This window comes from Ranitomeya imitator, chromosome 2 (genome assembly GCF_032444005.1).
Source record: "Ranitomeya imitator isolate aRanImi1 chromosome 2, aRanImi1.pri, whole genome shotgun sequence".
Classification (NCBI taxonomy): Eukaryota; Metazoa; Chordata; class Amphibia; order Anura; family Dendrobatidae; genus Ranitomeya; species Ranitomeya imitator.
This window is the reverse complement of record NC_091283.1, coordinates 159,235,410-159,255,756: the sequence shown is the minus strand read 5'-3', so window position 1 is coordinate 159,255,756 and position 20,347 is coordinate 159,235,410. Positions and strand designations below refer to the sequence as shown.

At 49.3% G+C, this 20,347-nt stretch overlaps 1 protein-coding gene across 1 annotated transcript in view; it reads left to right on the top strand.

Moving 5' to 3' along the window:
- The window catches only part of SAPCD2 (suppressor APC domain containing 2), a 38,504-nt gene that overhangs the window by 7,686 nt on the left and 10,471 nt on the right, over positions 1 to 20,347 (top strand). Inside the window, exon 5 of the mRNA XM_069747633.1 lies at positions 12,185 to 12,295. Within this exon, the coding sequence (XP_069603734.1) occupies positions 12,185 to 12,295 (111 nt within the window). The remainder of the gene's footprint in view (positions 1 to 12,184; positions 12,296 to 20,347) is intronic.

Below are 20,347 nucleotides of genomic sequence, written 5' to 3'. Positions count from 1 at the left end.
TATTCACCGCTGTCTGCATCCTGAGTATGTAGACAGTGGGACGCGGCAGAGTCCATGGTGCTGCCTGTACCTCACTGTTTTCAGCTCCTCGGCTGTCTCAGTCCGCGGGTCGCATTGTAACAGCCAGAGGGCCAGATGTGACCTGCAGGCCGCACTCTGCCCAGCTCTGATCTAGGCCTCTGTGCTCTTCATTCCAGTAGAAACCTGACATGATCACTGTAGTCTTGATATTGGATCAGTTTTTCTTGTAAAACCACTATTGCTCACTACAGTTAGCAAAGTGAAAGCTGCCGCACAACTGCTTTAAGGTTCTCTTCACATGAGCTTTCTCTATCGCCTTTCATTGGGGGACACAGGAACCATGGGTGTATGCTGCTGCCACTAGGAGGCTGACACTATGCAAATAAAAAACTTAGCTCCTCCTCTGCAGTGTACACCCTACCGACAGGAAGTAGGATATTCAGTTTAGCTTAGTGTCAGTAGGAGGTGGACACGGGTCTTTCATTAGACCCTTATCTACCTCAATGTGCGTCGTTTCTTTTCAGGTTTTTCCGGAGGGATACAGGGTGAGCAGTCACACCTGTAGTCCCACAGTGCGGACTATGAGTACGGCGTGTACTGCCACCCCGTATCCTCATAGATCCCTCACCAGGACCAAGATCCTAGCACACAAGCGTGCTTAGAAATCCGGTCCTGGCTCCGTCCCCCACCCACTCGCCCACCAGAGCCTGTCGGTTGCGGAGACGAGGACGTCCGTCAGCTCCCTGGACGTCTCATTCCTCTTCAGGTTAGTAACGACGTGGGATATTTAAGGTGAGTATTTTCCCCATTCTATCCCACCCCATACAGATCTTCTAAGGGGGGGATCCCACTGGTCGTTGCAGGGGCCTTTTTTTTTCTGCGTGCACGGGCCGAGATCCCTTTACCGCGCGGCAGCCGTGCTTTTCTGTCTGCCGCGTCGCTTCCATAGCTGCGGCCGTTCTGCCTCCTGTTCCGGCGCGGCGGCCTTTACAGGCTACCACGCCGCTTCTGGCCCCTGCGACCGTACGATTCCGGCCGCCCTTAGCGCCATCTGTGCCAGCGCGGCGGCTCCCCTGCCATCTGTGCCAGTGTGGCGGCATTTGCAGGCTGCCGCGCCGCTTCTGGCCCCTGCGACCGTACGATTCCGGCCGCCCTTAGCGCCATCTGTGCCAGCGCGGCGGCTCCCCTGCCATCTGTGCCAGCGCGGCGGCGTTTGCAGGCCGCCGCGCCGCTTCGGGCCCCTGCAGCCGCGCTTCTCCGGCCGCGATGCCTTTGTCCCAGGCTGCCGCGCCGCTTCCTACCCGTGGCGCACAGCTCCGGCGCCGCGGTCTTGCACCGGTGGACGCCGGCCTCTAATTTAGGCCCCGGCTTCTCCCGGGGCCTACTTCCGGCCGCGACTCCGCCACTTCCTCCTTACATCAGGCGGGCTTTTCTCCCGCCCGACTGGTTCAAGTCGGTGAGCTCCGCCCACCAGCGCCATCCTGGCGGTTAGCCCCGCCCACTTTCTCCTGCGCCCCTGAAGTGGTTTTTCGGCACCAGGACCGCCTTGCGCTGGCTCCTCAAAGCACATAGCCTGGCGTCCTCATCCCTTGCGGCTCAGCATTGCAGCCGCTCCCGGACAGAAGAGTGTCCCAGAAGTCTGCTCTGTCTGCCTGCACCCCTGCGTTAAGGACCATCCACATCATGAGGTGCAGCTTTCCATCCATCACCTGTCGTGAGTACTAACCTTCTGGCTTCTTCATCGCCATGTCTAATCTTAAGGGAAGTCGCTTTTGTCCTCCCTCTTCTGCCTTAGTCTAACACTTTGCGTGTTCGCCTTATGTCCACCGCAGCGTCTGCCGTGAGTAGCTCTGCACCGCAGACTGATACTCTCCCCTTCTGAATTTTTCCTCGGACCCGTTCGGTCTATTTTTACGGGAGGTCGCTTCCGGCCTCCTACCTTTTCTCAGGCAGGCCTGCAGCAATCCACATTATGCTCACCGCCCAGGACCCCCCCCTGCCACTCCGCCTCAGAGCAAAGTCCCCTTCCTCTCTGTCTATCAGTAGCGGATCTCACACGGGTGTCCCAGACCCTTGTGTCCGTGCTAGATCGGTTGCCCCTGCATACTTCCGTAGTAGCCAGCGGGTCGCAAGAAGCTCCATCCGAGACTTCTAATACAGGCCGCGAAAGATCCAGACAGGAACGCTGGTCTGAGTTCTCTTCTCGGTCCACTTCGCCCACGGTCCTTCTCTGTGGTCGACTTCCCCCTGGTCTTTCCCCCCGGAGTCAGGCGAGGCTTTCTCTGATGCGCCTTCGGAGGATAATTTGGGGCCGGATTCGAACCAAATCGCTAACATGAGGGATATGGTTCAAAGCCTCATTGGAGCGACCAATCAGACCTGTGGCATCAAAGATTCCTCTACGAAACCCGCAGATCAGGCGGTTTCGTTTAGACGGTCTAAACTACCTCCCAAGGTATTGGCTCCTCATCCTGAATTCGAGGAGCTTCTGGCCAGAGAAAGAGCGAATTCGACCAGACGTTCTCAAAGAGACAAGCGTCTTGGAGTCTCATAATCTCTTTCCTCCGGATCTCATTGCCAACCGGATTGAGAGGCGTTAGAGAACGACCTCTCCCCCTGTGGATCCGTCGGCTGCTAGACTTGCCACCAACACAGTCCTTATGCTGTGCGGTGGGGCGGCTCTGAAAGATTCCATCGATTGGATCATGGAATCCTTCGTGAAGTCGGCTTTCGAAACTGCCGCATCATCCCAATGCCCGGCTTTGGCTTCCACTTGGGTTTCAAAGTCTGTATCTGAGGGGCTAAACAACTCCGTTGGGGCATTCAAGCTGGAGCTCCATCAGGCCGGCTGGCGGAACTTGCCACCCAGATTACTCACGCAGGGGAATAATTTGTTCCCTGGACGTCGCGTCTTCTGCCGCACAGGCGCCCAGTGACGTTGTTGCCAGCCGTCGCACTGTTTGGCTCAAGAGTCATCAAAGACGCCCCTTACGAGCCTGCCTTTTCAAGGTTTACGTCCTTTCGGTTCCAAGCTGGACCAAATTATTAAGGACGCCACTGGCGGCACCAGTCCCCTTCTCCAGACCTTGCCCACTTCCCCTTAGGCGGCTACTTCGGTCTTTTCGACCTTTTTCGTAGTTTTGGGGCATCAGATTCCTCTTCGCAACAGCAGAGGCCACAGGCACGTTAAGAGAAGAAGGTATTCTTCGTCTCACTCTTTCCTGGCGTGCCCGCTATTCCTAAGGCGGATTATCCAGGTCCAGGACTGGAAGTTCCACCTAGGCATGACCCACGACTAGACCCCAGCCCGTTTCTCAGGGACGTCTGGGTCTCCTCAGTAGAGGACGCATGGGCCAGGGCACTTGTATCCTCTAGATACAAAATCTTCATTTCACGGTCCTGGGATCGTTTTCTTCGAATCCCAACCTCCAAGAGACCCCACTCTAGTCCCGGATTTCTTTACAGCCATTTTTTCCCTCCTTAATCTGGGGTAATCGTTCCCGTCCCAGAACTGGAACGGTTCAACGGTTCACAGGCTTCTCTTCGAATCTTTTTGTACTGACAGAGGACGACAAGGTTCGTCCCAGTCCGGATCTCAATCTGCTGAACAGGAAGTTTCGTCGGAGACACTTCAGGATGATATTCCCTCGTTCAGTAATCGCTTCCATGGAGGCTCAGGAATTTCGGTTTCAGGCTCCCAAAAGTCTATCCATCTTTCCTGACATTCTAGCCGTTGCGGGTGGCTCGTCAACAGGAAGAAGTTCCGTCTTGTTCAGCACCTCGTATCTCCGGGCATGTTCTTCGACCAGAGTCTTCCTTCCCGAAGACAGGATATCCCTCCCTTGTCAGGAAGTTCGCTTGCTCCAGGGTTTTCGGCTCCCCTCCTTTCCTTAGGGCCTTAAAGGCCCTAAGAAGGTTGGTTGCAACATCGGAAGCAATTTTCCCTTCGCCCGTTTCATTCAAGACTTCTTCAGCAGGCTATCCTATCACAGGGGACAGGTCTGTCTTTTCCCTGCATCGTCCGATCCGGCTTTCTCCCGGGTCAAACGGTTCCTCGACTGGTGGCCGAGGTCACTTCTCTTATCCCAGAGTAGATCCTTTTCAGCATATCCTTCCTTCCAGTTCCCTGGCAGGTGGCGACGACGGACGCCACCCCGCTCGGCGGAGGCGCGGGGCTTTGTCTCCTGTTCTTTCAGAGTTGTTGGTCGGCGCAGGAGTCCTCTTGGCCGATCAATGTCCTCGAGTTCTGGATCATCTTACTGTCTTTCCTTCACTGGGTAAGGATTCTCAGCAGCCTGCCAATTCGAATCCAGACAGACAATGACACAGCAGTGGCATATGTCTACCACCAGGGGTGGACTCGGCGTTCCCTGGCTTCGGCCGAGATTCCAGGATCCTCCTTTGGACAGAGGCAACGGTCCTGGTGAGCTCCGCAGTGCATGTCCCCGGCATGGACTTTTAGGCCGCCGACTTCCTCGGCCGCGAGGGCCTCGTGGCAGGGGAATGGTACTTCAGGAGGTTTCTTATCGGATTGCCCTTCGATGGGGGACTCCAGAGGTGGACCTCATGGCGTCCCGATTGAACAGGAAGGTCCCTCGGGTCGGCCCAGGGTCCTGTGATCCTCACAGTGGTGTTGTCACTCTGGCCATTCCTTGGTCGCAGTTCGTGCTCCCCTATCGGTTCCCACGCCTTCCCTTGCTTTCTAAGGTCAAAAAAGATCAAGGTGGGATGGGTGCCGGTCATTCTGATTGTCCTGGATTGGCCCAGGAGGTCTTGGTCTGTAGACATCGTCAATCTTCTCGCGGACACCCCTGGTGCCTTCCAAACGGACCCGATCTGCTGTCTCAGGGTCTGATCTGCCACCCGAATTATCGGTCGCTCAGTTTAACGGTGTGGCTGTGGACTCCACAGTTCTAAGAGCGTCCGGCCTTTCGGCCCAGATGAGCCACTCTATAATCCAGGCTGGGAAGCCTTCGTCTTCTTGCAGGATTTACTATCCTACCTGGAGGGCATACTTTCGTTGATGCGAGTCCAACCGCTTTTCACCTATGTCCTTTTTCCCTGCCTTCCATTTGGTTTTCCTTCAGGCAGGACTGGATTCGGGCTTCGCTCTCAGTTCCCTAAAGGGCCAGGTTCCTGCGCTCTTCTTCCCTTTAAGAAGGCATTATCTTCTCAGCCACAGGATACGACCTTCCTTCAAGGAGTAGCCCACACTGTTCCTCCGTACAGGGCCTCTGTGGATTCATGGGTTTTAAAGGTTGTGTTGGTTGTTCTTAGGGGTTCCCCCTTTGAGCCTCTCAGGGAGTTTTCCCTGTCAGTTCTATCTCGGAAGGTGGCTTTTCTCAGGTGCATCTCTTCGATCCGCCGCGTTTTCGAGTTGGCGGCCATTTCTTGCCGACCTCCTTTCTTGATTTTCCACCAGGACAAGGTGGTCCCAGGCCTCTGCCTTCCTTCCTTCCTTTCTTGAGGTGGTTTTCATCTTTCCACCTCAATGAGGACCTAGTTCTACCTTTCCTTTGTCCAGCTCCGACTCATCCTCTGGAGCGATCGTTGAACAGGCCGGGCCTCGTCAGGGCAGTGAGGATCTCCCTGGCTAGCACAGCCGCTTTCCGAAAGATGGATTCTCTTTTCGCCATCCCTGATGGCGTGCGTAGAGGCCTGCCGGTTTCCAAGGCGACTATTGTTCGCTCTATCAGAATGGCAACTTTGGAATCTTACCGGGTCAAGAACAAGAGTGCCCCCTCCTGAGATAAGGCTCACTCTACCCGGGCAGTTGGCGCTTCCGGTGCAGTACGTCACGGGGCTTTTGCCGACGGCTTTGCAAAGCGGCAACCTGGTCTTCCATCCACACGTTTCGCCGAACTACGGCGGACTCCAGCCTGGGCAGAAGGATCCTGCAGGCAGCAGTGGTGAGTCCTCGGACCGGATGGAAGTCTGTTTTTCCCACCCCAGGGACTGCTTTGGGACGTCCCATGGTTCCTGTGTCACCCAATGAAAGGCGATGGAGAAAACAGGATTTTTGGTTGCTTACCGTAAAATCTGTTTCTCGGAGCCTTCATTGGGGGACACAGCACCCTCCCAAGTTGAACAGCTCTGTTTACTGTATACGTTTGAGTTATTTGAACACTCTTTGAGTGTTTGAAACTGTTAATCTATGGAGCGCCGTGGAATTTGTTGGCGCTATGTAGATAAAGTTTATTATTATATTATTATTCTTTCTCTTTTACATGTTGCTTCTCCTACTGCTTTCTCACTAACTGAATATCCTACTTCCTGTCGGTAGGGTGTACACTGCAGAGGAGGAGCTAACTTTTTTATTTGCATAGTGTCAGCCTCCTAGTGGCAGCAGCATACACACATGGTTCCTGTGTCCCCCAATGAAGGCTCCGAGAAACAGATTTTACGGTAAGCAACCAAAAATCCTGTTTTATTCGGACTCCCATGACAGCACACGAGAGAGGGGATCCGCCCTTCAGGAACAGGAAACCTACAGATACAAAAGGGCGGCACCTCTCCCCATGCATCAGTTGGTTTCCTGTTCCTGGAGGGACTGGATCCTACAAGAAGATTGCTAGCAGATTCCAGGCCGGCCGGACCGATTCGGGTAGCGAGGGGGTCTCCTACCTCGGCCGGTGCGGAGTACCTGAAGCAGACACGGTGGCTCTGGCAGGGCTGCACGGCAGTGTCTGATCAGCGTGGAGCGGTCGCCAGGGGGTGTCCTGTCTCCGGAAGCTGCGCGTGGTATGTATAAAGGTCCTCCTCCCTTGAGGCACTGGGGGGGCGGCGGCATTGTGGGGGCGCCCTCGGAGTCTCCCGGCATGGTCTCGGCGTCCCACGCTGTTCACAGCGCTGACAGGAAGCGCTGTGGACTAGGGGTGACGTCGGGGGGGCGGAGCCGGCGGTGACTTCCGGGTCGCGGAGCTTCTGCGCATGCGCAGGGGCTCCAAGATGGCGGCGCCCACCGGTAAATGTGCGCCGATCACCCTCAGGTGTCGGCTGATCCCCTGCAGCTGCGAGGGGGGGGGTGGAAAGTGGCTACAAGTGCGGCATAATTACGCTGGCCGAAGGAGGGGCTATCTATCGGCTCCAGGAGCGCGATCCTTGCTCCTGGTCTCCTAACTGAAGATGGAGTCTGTTCAGGATCAGCAGCCTCTGCTGCTGGATGAAGTGCCTCAGAAATCCATGGAGAAGGATCGTGAGAAAAAGAGCGATGGGTCTGGCCGCAGAAGCTCCTCCAGACAGGGGTCTGGAGCGTCAGCCAGAAAAGATCCCCCTTGTACTTCGGTATCTTCTGGGTGTGGGGCAGCCACTGGTAAGTGACCTTCGAGAAAGTTCACTTAGTGACTAGTGTCCCCTCATATGTTTTATGCAGGGAAGGAAAAACGTCAGTAAGGCGAAGCATAGGGAATGTGCCATCTGCGGGGTTCCCTTGCCTGACTCACACCCTAAAAAACTATGTGACCCCTGTATCCAGCAGACGGTGAGGTTCTGGAAGGAGGGGAGGGGGTATAGCATGTAGATCTTACACTCTAGTCTACCTTACTTATCCCCGTAGGTAGCCAAAGAATCCTCCTCTATTACGGCCAGTCTCAAAGAGATGATTAGAATGGAGGTTAAGGAGTCCTTTAAAAACCTTTCACAGTCAGGAGGTTCTAGGCAGAGAACTGAGTGGGCATCTGATTCATCTGTGGAAAAGGACAAGTCTGAAGAATCGGACGATTCAGCAGCATCATCCTCCTCTTCGGAAGAAGACGCTGCTCGGTTTTGCCTACCCCTAGAAAGAATAGACAAATTGGTAAAGGCGGTCAGAGGCACAATGGGTATATCGGAACCCAAGCCTCAACTATCCAAAGAACAAATGATGTTCAGTGGATTGGAGCAGAAAAAGCGCAGAGTGTTTCCTTTAAATGAGAAAATACAAGATCTTATTAATAGGGAGTGGAGAAAACCGGAGAGAAAAGGCTCCTTACCACCTGCGCAAAAACGTCGGTACCCTTTTGATGACCCAGCAGTAGGTAACTGGGAGAAAGCACCAAAGCTGGATGCAGCAATTGCCAAGGTAGCTAAACGATCTTCTCTCCCATTTGAAGATATGGGAACACTTAAAGACCCCCTGGATAGGAAAGTGGATACCTTCCTAAAGGGGACCTGGGAAATGGCAGCTGGCTCCTTAAGACCTGCGGTAGCTTCAACCTGCACGGCAAGGTCAATGATGGTCTGGCTGGACCAGTTGGAGACCCAATTAAAGCAAGGGGCCTCTAGAGATTCCATACTCGCAGCATTACCTGTAATCCAGGAGGGGGCGGCTTTTTTATCAGACTCCTCAATTGACTCCGTAAAGTTGGCAGCTAGAGCAGCAGGACTTTCTAATGCTGCAAGGAGAGCCCTATGGCTGAAATGCTGGCCGGGGGATATGCAGGCAAAAGCAAAGCTCTGCGCTATCCCTTGTAAAGGCGAGTATTTATTTGGGCCTACCCTGGATGAACTCCTGGAGAAAGCAGGAGATAAGAAAAAGTTTCCCAACCTGTTCAATCCATACCGTCGTCCCTTCAACAAAAGAAGGTTCAACCGGGGAGGAAAGCGCGCCTTTTCACCAGGGAGAGATCGTCCCAGATGGGAGGATAGGCGAAAACGAGGTACAGGTCTCGTGTTTCGCCGAAACCAGACGGAAAATAAAAAACAAGACCAATGACTGGCAATTCCAGTGGGAGGGAGACTATTGCAATTCTCGGCAGAGTGGTCGAAAATCACAAACAGCGTTTGGATAAAAGACACTGTTTCCCATGGTCTCAAGCTGGAATTTGTTCATATTCCACAGGACAAATTTAGTTTAACACCCTGGCGCTCATCTCCCACTGAACAATTCGCCCTAGAAGAGGAAGTGAGGACTCTTTGCTCCAAAAATGTTTTGGTAGAAGTGCCGTATTCTCAGGCAGGGAAAGGGTTTTACTCTCCCCTGTTCCTAATCCAGAAGCCTGATAAATCTTACAGGACCATTATAAATCTTAAGGGTCTCAATAAGTTTTTGGTGAAACATACTTTCAAAATGGAGTCCATCAATTCGGCAATAAAAATGCTTTTCAACAACTGTTTCATGGTAGTAGTGGATTTGAAAGATGCCTACTATCATGTACCCATTCATGCTGATTTCCAACGGTACCTGAGGGTAGCGATACTAATGGGGGGTAGGATTCAACATTTTCAATTCAGAGCGCTCCCTTTTGGGATCACCTCGGCACCTAGGGTGTTTACTAAAATAATTGCGGAAGTCATGGCGCATTTAAGGGAGTCAAATGTCCTTATAATCCCCTACTTAGACGATTTCCTCATTGTAGGTAACTCGGTAGATCATTGTCTGTCACAATGGGAGATTGCTAAAACCAAACTAGAACGGTTGGGTTGGATCATAAACTTTGAAAAATCGAAATTACAGCCCCTAAATGTTCAAAAATTCCTGGGGTTAATGTTGAATTCAGTGACACAGCAGTGTCTCCTCCCTATAGAGAAAATAGACCAAATTCAGAGTTTTGTATTAAGAGCAATCAATACACCTTCCATGACACTTAGACAAGCAATGTCTCTACTTGGGTCACTCACATCTTGCATTCCAGCAGTTAAGTGGGCTCAGTTCCACACCAGGTCCCTGCAAAAAGAAGTCCTGTTCCATGACAGAGCCTTAGGCGCATTGAATGGGAAATTGACGTTGAGGCCGATAACATTGAATTCCCTTAGATGGTGGCTAGATAAACAGAATTTATCAGCAGGGGTTCCCTGGATGGTGGATGTCACCCACGTGATAACCACGGATGCCAGCTCTTCAGGGTGGGGAGCCTATATGGGGGACATGGTGGTCCAGGGACAGTGGGAACCCTTCACAACATTCTCATCAAATCAAAGAGAGTTGTTGGCGGTTGAATTTGCTGTTAAAAAATTCCTCGTATATCTGCAGGGCCAGCACGTCAGAATTCTGTCGGACAACAGAGTGGCGGTCGCTTACATAAACCGGCAAGGGGGAACTCGTTCTGAAACTTTAATGCAGATCACGGATCGGTTGTTCCAGGTGGCAGAGCTCAATTTTCTATCTTTGACAGCTCTTCACATCAAAGGAAAAGAAAATGTGGCAGCAGATTTCCTCAGCCGAAATGTGTTAAAACAGGGAGAGTGGTCTCTCAACGAGGACATTTTCAATCTTGTCGTCCGCAGATGGGGTCAACCAGTGGTGGATCTATTCGCCACCAGAAACAACAGAAAAGTAAAACTTTTTTGCTCCCTAAATCCCAGGGAGAATCCCCTGGCGGTGGACGCGTTTCTGATAAAATGGGATTTTCCACTGGCCTATGCTTTCCCACCACTGAACCTGATACCTCTAGTGGTGAGGAAAATCAGGGAGGATCGAGCGAAAGTCATCCTTATCGCCCCCTTTTGGCCCAGAAGAACCTGGTTTGCCTGGCTCAAGACAATGTCCGTAGCGGTCCCCTGGGTACTGCCAGAGATCCCGAACTTACTTTCTCAGGGACCGATCTCCCATCCACAAGTGGCGGGGCTCCATTTGACGGCATGGAGTTTGAACGGTCACTATTAGTGGGGAAAGGCTTCTCTCCAAACTTAGTAGAGACAGTCCTAAAGAGTAGAAAGCAAATAACTACGAGAATCTACTCTAGGACTTGGAGAAAGCTCTTGACTTGTTCAAAATTTAACATCCAAGACGGGGTGCCAAAACAACAAATCTTAGAGTTCCTACAAAAGGGGTTTGAGTTAAAACTCTCTCCTAGTACCCTTAAGAGTACAGGTCTCAGCTTTAGGTGCCCTGTTTTCCTGTAATATAGCTAATAACTACTGGATAGCAAGGTTTATTAAGGCAGTTAGTAGATCCACACCAGTGCATAAAGACAGAACAGTTCCATGGGATTTAAATTTAGTTCTGTCCTCTCTCACTAAACCCCCCTTTGAACCTCTGCAGGAGGCCTCGATCAAAATGTTGACACTCAAAACAGCCTTCCTGATTGCCATAACCTCAGCTCGCAGGATAGGGGATATACAGGCGCTTTCCAGAGCTCCTCCATACACTGAAATCTTGTCAGACAGAGTAGTCCTTAGACCAGACCCAGCATATCTACCAAAGGTGGCGACACGTTTCCATAGATCACAGGAGATAGTTTTGCCGTCCTTTATTCCTAATCCTTCTAATCCTAAAGAGCAGGAGCTTCATACGTTAGACGTCAGGAGATCTCTTCTTCAGTATATTTCAGCTACTGATAATTGGAAGAAAGATGGGGCTCTGCTTCTTTCCTTCCAGGGTCCAAAGAAAGGGTTTAGAGTATCAAAATATTTACTGGCTAAATGGATTAGGGAAACTATCTCTCTAGGTTATACAGCAGGTGGGGGGCCAGCTCCGCAGAATCTAAAGGCACATTCCACCCGGGCCATGGCGTCATCCTGGGCGGAAAGATCTGGAGTGTCAGTGGAGCAGATATGTAAGGCGGCCACATGGTCATCCCCTTCCACTTTCTTTAAACACTATCGGTTGGATTTGGGGTCCTCCTCTGATCTTTCCTTTGGGTTAAGGGTGCTACAATCTATAGTCCCTCCCTAAGGTAGCTTACATCTCTGTAAATCTCTCGTGTGCTGTCATGGGAGTCCGAATAAAGCATTAAGCTACTTACTGGTAGCGGCATTTTTCGGAGGCCCATGACAGCACCCTTAGTTCCCTCCCTATTCACGTGGGGGTAGCACTTCCTATAGTGTATATAATGATAGATTTCACGAGTGGTATCTAGTTCGATACAATAGGATTGTTTTGTATATAAACTGTATATAATGTATATTTGTGTACCACTAACCGCGGTAGTCCTCTCAAGCTCTGAAATACAACTGATGCATGGGGAAAGGTGCCGCCCTTTTGTATCTGTAGGTTTCCTGTTCCTGAAGGGCGGATCCCCTCTCTCGTGTGCTGTCATGGGCCTCCGAAAAATGCCGCTACCAGTAAGTAGCTTAATGCTTTTCCTATCTTTGGAAGAGCTGAGTAATCCCCACTTTGCCTGCTATGACCGCTCCACAAGTGCTACCCCGTGGTCTAAGAAAGCTGGATGACTACTGGATCTCAACAGTGAGGGACTTCTGCATCTGGAGGCCATTATGTAACAGTCTTCTTTATCCTCTTCAGGCCGCTGTACACTCCTCATCCTCCTTTTCCTCTGCGGCCGCCACACCCCACATCCCTGGACAGCAGCAAGCAATGAATATGCTGAAAGAACAGAACCGTCTACTCACAAAGGTGAGTGTGTGTCTACAGCAGAGGTCTCCTACATGTTGGGAGTTGTAGTTTCACAACAGCCACAGTTTGGAGGGCGCTCGGTAAAGAGATTCTAGACCATTCTGGAAAACTCTGCATAATGCGGGATTGTGAATGCCAACCACAAAGAAAACCACTGGGTGTCTATAGTCTCCAGAAAACGTAAACTTTATTGAAAAACGCCAATTTAAAACCGTGGCAATCTGAGGGTATGTGCACACATCAGGATTTCTGGCAGAAATTTTCCTGACAAAAACCGGACATTTCTGCCAGAAATCCGCATGCGTTTTTTTTTTGTTTTTTTTTTGTTTGTTTTTTTGGTGCGTTTTTTGTGCGTTTTTTTCCAAATGCATAGAATAGCGGGAAAAACGCGAAAAAACCCCAAAATTAATGAACATGCTGCTTTTTTTACCGCGATGCTTTTTTTTCGCGGAAAAAAAAAACGCATCATGTGCACAAAAATTGCAGAATGCATTCTAAATGATAGGCTGCATATGTCTGCGGTTTTATTGCGTTTTTATCACACAAAAAACGCAAAAAACCCTGAACGTGTGCACATACCCTCAGAGTAACACAATGGTGGACTAAATAAGCGCAAGCATTGTTAGCGTAAGTTCACACAGGGCGTTTTTGCTGCTTTTTTTTTTTTCTGCCGCAAAACCTGATCTTGGCAGGAAAGAAGATCTGGTGCGTATTTGGTGCGTTTCTTGTGCTTGGATTTTCAGCATCAAAACCGCAGCAAATAATGATACCTGCGTTTTTGCTGCGTTTTTTTCAACACCCATTCAAGTCAATGGGTGAAAAAACGCAGCAAAAATGCTGAAAGAAGTGACATGCTCTATGTCCTAAAAAAGCAGCAAAGCACAAAATACTGATCACACAAAAAAGTAATATGTGTGCATGAGATTTCTGAGATCTCATAGACTTTGCTGGTACTGTGAAATGCAGCTGAAAATTTGCATAAAACGCAGCAAATACACTGTGTGTGAACTTACCCTAAAGGTACCGTCACGCTAAACGATATCGCTAGCGATCCGTGACGTTGCAGCTTCCTGGCTAGCGATATCGTTCAGTTTGACACGCAGCAGCGATCAGAATCCTGCTGTGATGTCGTTGGTCGCTGCAGAAAGTCCAGCACTTTATTTCGTCGCTGGACTTCCTGCTGACATCGCTGAATCGGCGTGTGTGACGCCGATTCAGCAATGTCTTCGCTGGTAACCAGGGTAAACATCGGGTTACTAAGCGCAGGGCCGCGCTTAGTAACCCGATGTTTACCCTGGTTACCAGCGTAAAAGTAAGAAACAAACACACACAATACATACTTACCTTCCGCTGTCTGTCCCTCGGCGCTCTGCTTCTCTACCCTGTGTAAGCACAGCGGCCGGAAAGCACAGCGGTGACGTCACCGCTGTGCTTTCCGGCCGCTGTTCTTACACAGGGCAGAGAAGCAGAGCGCCGAGGGACAGACAGCGGAAGGTAAGTATGTATTGTGTGTGTTTGTTTCTTACTTTTACGCTGGTAACCAGGGTAAACATCGGGTTACTAAGCGCGGCCCTGCGCTTAGTAACCTGATGTTTACCCTGGTTACCGGCATAGTTGGTCGCTGGAGAGCTGTCTGTGTGACAGCTCTCCAGCGACCAAACAGCGACGCTGCAGCGATCCGGATCGTTGTCGGTATTGCTGCAGCGTCGTTTAGTGTGACGGTACCTTAAGTAACACAGCATTAACCCCTGGAGGTGGTTTGCACGTTAATGACCAAGCCAATATTTACAATTCTAACCACTGTCACTTTGTGGTTATAAGTCTGGAACGCTTCAACGGATCCCAGTGATTCTGACACTGTTTTCTCGTGACATATTGTACTTCATGATAGTGGTAAAATTTCTTTGACATTACCTGCGTTTATTTGTGAAAAAAAATGGAAATTTGGCCAAAAGTTCGCAATTTTTAAACTTTGAATTTTCATGCTCTTAAATCACAGAGATATGTCACACAAAATGGTTAATAAATAACATTTCCCACATGTCTACTTTACATCAGCACAATTTTGGAACACAATTTTTTTTTTGTTAGGAAATTATAAAGGTTAAAGTTGACCAGCAACTCCAACAAAATTAACAAAATAATTTTTTTTTAAGGGACAACCTCACATTTGAAGTCACTTTGAGGGGTCTATATGATAGAAAATACCCAAAAGTGACACCATTCTAAAAACTGCACTCCTCAAGGTGCTCAAACCCACATTCAAGACGTTTATTAACCCTTCAGGTGCTTCACAGGATTTTTTGAAATGTGCATAAAAAAAATGAACATTTAACTTTTTTTTTCCCCAATTTTTTTTTTTTTACTTCAGATCCAATTTTTTTATTTTGACAAGGGAGAAAAATGGAACTCAAAATGTGTTGTGTAATTTCTACTGAGCCTGCCGATACCCCATATGAGGGAGAAAACCACTGGGCGCATGACAGGGCTCTGAAGGGAAGGAGTTCCTTTTGACTTTTTGAATGTAAAATTTGCTGGAACAATTGGTGGACGCCATGCCCTGTATGGAGAGCCTGATGTGCCTAAACAGCGAAAATCCCCAACAAGTGACACCATTTTGGAAACTAGACCCCTCAGGGAACTGATCTAGATGTGTGCTGAGCACCTTGAATCCCCAGGTGCTTCACATAAGTTTATAACGTTGAGCCGTAAAAATAAAGCAAAACAAATGTTCCCCACGTATGTTTTGTAGCCTCAAATATTGCATTTTCAAAAGGGAAACAGGAGAAATTGCACCATACATTTTGTTGTGTAATTTCTCCTGAGTACGCCGATACCCCATATGTAGGGGATTGCTGAGGCACAGTGCAAAGCCCAGAAGGGAAGAGGTGCCATATTGGAGTTCAGATCTTGCTGGAATGGTTTGAGGGTGCCATGTCACATTGGCAGAGCCCCTGAGGTGCCAGAACAGAAACCCTCCCCCCCCCCCCCCCCTTTCCATATGTGAAAATATTTTACAAACTACACTCCCCAATTAATTTATCTAGGGGTGTAGTGACCATATTGACACCATGGGTATGTCACAGAATTATATACCATTGGACAGTGAAGACAAATTAACTACATTTTTACCACCAAATATTTGTTTTGGCCCCAGATCTTACATTTTCGCACAAGAGGTGGGTAAAAATGGCACCAAAATATTTCCCACAATTTCTACTGAACGTGGAAATCCCCCTTATGTGGCTGTACAGTGCTCCTTAGCCATACGGAGAAATTCTGGAGGAACAGAGCGCTATTTGCCTCCTAGAGCACAGATTTTCCTAGAATGGCTTGCTGACTCTATATATAGAGCCCCTAATTGCTAGAAGAGCACAATTCCCCTTCCCCCCCCCCCAGTGACCCCATCTGAGAAACTATACCCCTTGGGGAATTTATCTACAGGTCTAGTGGCAACTTTGACTCCATGGGTATTTTCCATGAACAAGAATCAATGAATGTTGCCAAGTAAAAATTGCAAACTGCCGTTGTAGTGACCAGTATGTTATTCCCAGCTTGTACTTCTGGAGACATGCGCCCATAAGTTACGGGGGCTCTTACTGATTCAGGAATGGCAAGCGTGAATGATATATGTGATTTAGGTACACTGGGGCTCAGAAGGGAGGAGGCACTTGGCTTTGGAAGTGGAGACTTTGCTGAATTTCTTTTGGAGGGTGAGCAGCCATCTCGTTTTTCCAGAGCCCTGGCACAACCAGTAACGTGGAAGCCCCCTATATTTCTGTTAACAGATGACAGACCTGAGTGGGGACTTGTTTTTTTTTTTTTTTTGTGGTTTGAGTTGAAGCTTTTATTGGGACCTTTTTACATAACGTTTGGGATCACAGTTATCTGGCGCGCTACACTGAGCACTTACTTTGGGGTTTCCATCTAAATCTCCGAGTGACGTGATGGATGAAACCCCCAAGGGATCCATTCACTATAATGAGGCAGCAGAGTTACTCTGGACTCCGTCTGGCCTCTGTTCAACTGTGTCCTTTTCAGAAGTGCCAAAACTGTGGCTGACTGGACTTTTATGCAATCCTAAAAAGACACCGCCGGATCACAGGTCCTTTGGCGTCAACCGTGCCTCAATCTGCCTCATAGGAAATTTTCTGTTGAGGGTTCCGTCTGATTCACGTATTTGAGACTTACACGGAAACCCTAGTGTGACCGCTCAGCGCAGGATAAATGTGCACAGAACCTTACTCCGATCTGTGGGAGGCAGAATGAAAAAAATCAACAGCAGGTGAAGAATTGGTTTTATTTATATTTTACGCTGTTCCTCATGCGGTATGAGTGATTAGGAGACTTTTTCTCTATCGCTTCATTGGGGACATAGGGAACCATGGGTGTATGCTGCTCCCACTAGGAGGCTGACACTATGCACAAAAAAATTAGCTCCTCCTCTGCAGTGTACACCCTACCTACTGGCACTAGGTTAATCAATTTCAACTTGGTGTCAGTAGGAGGTGGTCACGGTTCTTTTACTAGACCTATATCTACCTCAGTTTTGGGTGTTTTCCTGTAACGTCTCCCTTTATTTCTTAGATGGATCTTCTCCCTTACCTCTGATGGGACAGGAAACCTACAGATAAAAAGGGCGGTACCACTCTCTCGCATCAGTTGGTTTCCTGTCCTTGATGGGAGACCTACAGACTTACCAGAAGGAAGATCGTCGTGGGATTCCGGGGCCAATCAGTCCGACTCAGGCAGCTGGGGTCCCTCTGCCTCGGCTGGTGTGGTGACCCGAAGCACCACCGCTGGGGCTAGTAGGCCTTTAGGGTGTGTGGGGGAGGTGACATGGAGTTCGCGGTCACCTCCCCAGGTAAGATGCAGCAGCGGCAAGATCCAGGGGGGTCCCTCTGTGGTTGCGGGAGGAGCGGCGCGGCTCTCCCTTTGGAAGCGTCAGCCTGCACACTGCATAGCCGTCCGGCGTGCAGGGAACCGCGCGTTAGGGCAGGCTGCAAAGAGACCGGGAGCTCCAGTGGGCAGTGGGTCATGTGCGGCACCATCTTGAGCAAACTGCGCGTGCGCGAGCTGGTGGAAAGAGCGATAATGGCACACTCCGCAGGCGCCGGCAGACAGCGTTCCTGCGCATGTGCCGGAAGAGGCGCTTCTGTGCAGGCGCATAATTGGATCAAGCGTCGGGAATCGCCGCCGCATAAAAAGAGGCTGCTTCAGTAATCAGTTGTTAAAGGGCGAGCCGCAGCACAGGCCGCAGCGCAAACCGCAGCACTAGCCACAAAAAAAAAAAAGAGATGCCGCAGCAGCGATAAAGATACAGGGGGGTCCCTCTGTGGTTACAGGGAGAGTGGCGCTCTCCCTCCTGAAGCATAAGCCTGCAATCTGCAAAAGCCGGGGCCCCAGGTGTGCAGCGTTAAAAAAAAAAAAAAAAAAAAAAGCCGCATGCTGCCTCTCCCAGAATCTTCTCCAGAGCAACACAGGAGCTGAGCCCAGGGCTGAAACCCTCCGGGGGGGTTGAATCCCTCAGCCACAGAGCCCAGTGAGGAGACTCCTGGATGGAGTGCTTCCGGCCGCAGTGGAGGCACTCTGCGCCAACGCCGACTGGCAAGCCACCGCTACTTCGGTTGCCATGCCTGGACCTCATGGGGGAGAGAAAATCATTGACAGCAATACAGCATTCCTGATGGGACGCCGCTTCCCCTCATGATGGGCTCTCGGTGTTATCAGCTCCCCCTGTTTTTTAGCAGATATGGAGCCAGCACAGGTAAGTGCATGGCGGAATGTTCTGTTGATAGCTCATGCCTTTGTGCTAAGCTGTGCTAGAGCTTCATATGCGAGGTATGTTTTTACATATACACAGCCAGACCTTGGACCTCTAGGCTATAATAAGGCCATATGTCCAGGCTACATCTCATGATTTGGCTTAAGTTAGTTGCATGTCTTGTCTGCGCAGAGCCTTATGATTGGACTCAATATAAACAGGTGTCTCACTTTTCTTTGCAACTTAACTACTCTATGCCTTGGGAGGACATATAGTGTTAATGAAGCACTTTGTCTCCATGAAGACTGCCCTTCAGCTGAGGCTCATTAGTTAGCTCCTTCGGGTGGGGTCAGCCGGACAAATGAGATATACTATTCAGTGGAGGCTTATCAGTATCTCTGAGAGATTGTTCTTTTGCTTTTAACTATGGGCCGGTTTGACATCTTCAAGCATGACTGTAGCTCTATGCTTTATATTGTGTGTGGCTGGACATCACATGGCATGTTGATACTTTTATGCATTATATTGAGTGCAACACGTTGCATTATGATTTTTCTATGCATCTTACCGAGTGCCCCTGTGTGTCACGGTGCCTCTAGGCATTATATTGCGTGTCTGTGTATCATATTGCTTCTATGCATTATATCGAGTGTCTCTGTATCATGTCACATCATAGTGCTTCTATGCATTATATTACATGCCTCTACGTATCATATTGCATCATGGTGCCTCTATGCCTTATGTTGCGTGCCTCTGCATCATGTTGCAGCATGGTGCCTCTGTGCATCTTACTGAGTGCCTCTGTGTGTCTTATGGCATCATAGTGCCTCTATGCATTATTCTAGGTGCCTCTGTGCATAATATTGCATCTTGGTGCCTCTATGCATTATATGGCATATCTCTGTGTATCATATTGCATCATAGTGCTTTTATGCATTATATTGCATGCCTCTATGTATCTTGTTGCATAATAGTACCTCTAGGCATCGTATTGAGTGCCTCTGCGCGTTATATTGCATCATGGTGCCTCTGTGCATCGTACTGAGTGCCTCTGGGTGTCATATTGTACCATAGTGCATCTATGCATCATGCTGGGTGCCTCTGTGCTTCATATTGCATTATTGTGCCTCTATGCATCATATTGAGAGCCTCTATGCATCATGTTGCATCATAGTGCCTTTATGCATCATATTAAGTGCCTCTATGCATCATATTGAGTGCCGCAGTGCATCATGTTGCATTATAGTGCCTTTATGCATCATATTAAGTGCCTCTATGCATCATATTGAGTGCCGCTGTGCATCATGTTGCATTATAGTGCCTCTATGCATCATATTAAGTGCCTCTATGCATCATATTGAGTGCCGCTGTGCATCATGTTGCATTATAGTGCCTTTATGCATCATATTGAGTACCTCTGCTTCATATTGCATCATTGTGCTTTTATGCATCATATTGAGTGCCTCTGTGCATCATGTTGCATCTTAGTGCCTCTATACATCATATCGAGTGCCTCTGTGCATTATATTGCATCATAGTGCCTCTGTGCATCACGTGTTATAGTGTTTCTTATTGCCTCTGTGCATCATGTTGCATCATATTACATCATGTTGCATCATATTACATCATGTCGCATCATAGTGCTTCATATTGCCATTATGCATTGTATTGCATCATATTGCATCGTGATGCTTCATTGTGCTTTTGCTTCACATTGCATCAATAGCGCCTCCATGCATCAAAATGTGTGCTTACGGTCATCTTATTGCATCATATTGCTTCAGTGCCCCTATGCTAGTACTTCGGTTGGCTCTGGGTTAGACCTTCTGATTTAGGCATGCAGCCACGCACAAGGCATATCGTTGGTCTACCATTTCACATTTTTTGTCTTGGGCCCCAACCCTGGCTTATAGAGTCCTAGTGGTTTTGTACCCAGTTCTAACTTCTGTTGATTCATTCTTTACAACAGGGCTTAGCAAGCAGCTTTGCCTGTCTGATTGTCTGAGTAAATTAGCAGTTCTTCCGTATGGAACAGTTTTTCTCAACCTATAAAGAGACAGACTACTGTCCTAGGAGCAGAAAATACCAAGAGGTGGAAGGAAAAAATCCTTCCCAATTCCACATGTGACAATCGGGCTGGTTTCCTTGATTAACATCCAGTAGAGACAGATTCTCGTCCCATAAGTACATTGCATTATGGTTACCAGGGACAGCATGTCTGCCTTTGGCACCTTGTGGCGAATCAGCATCTCTCTGGTGGGAAGAATCCTGCTTTTCTCTAGCCATAG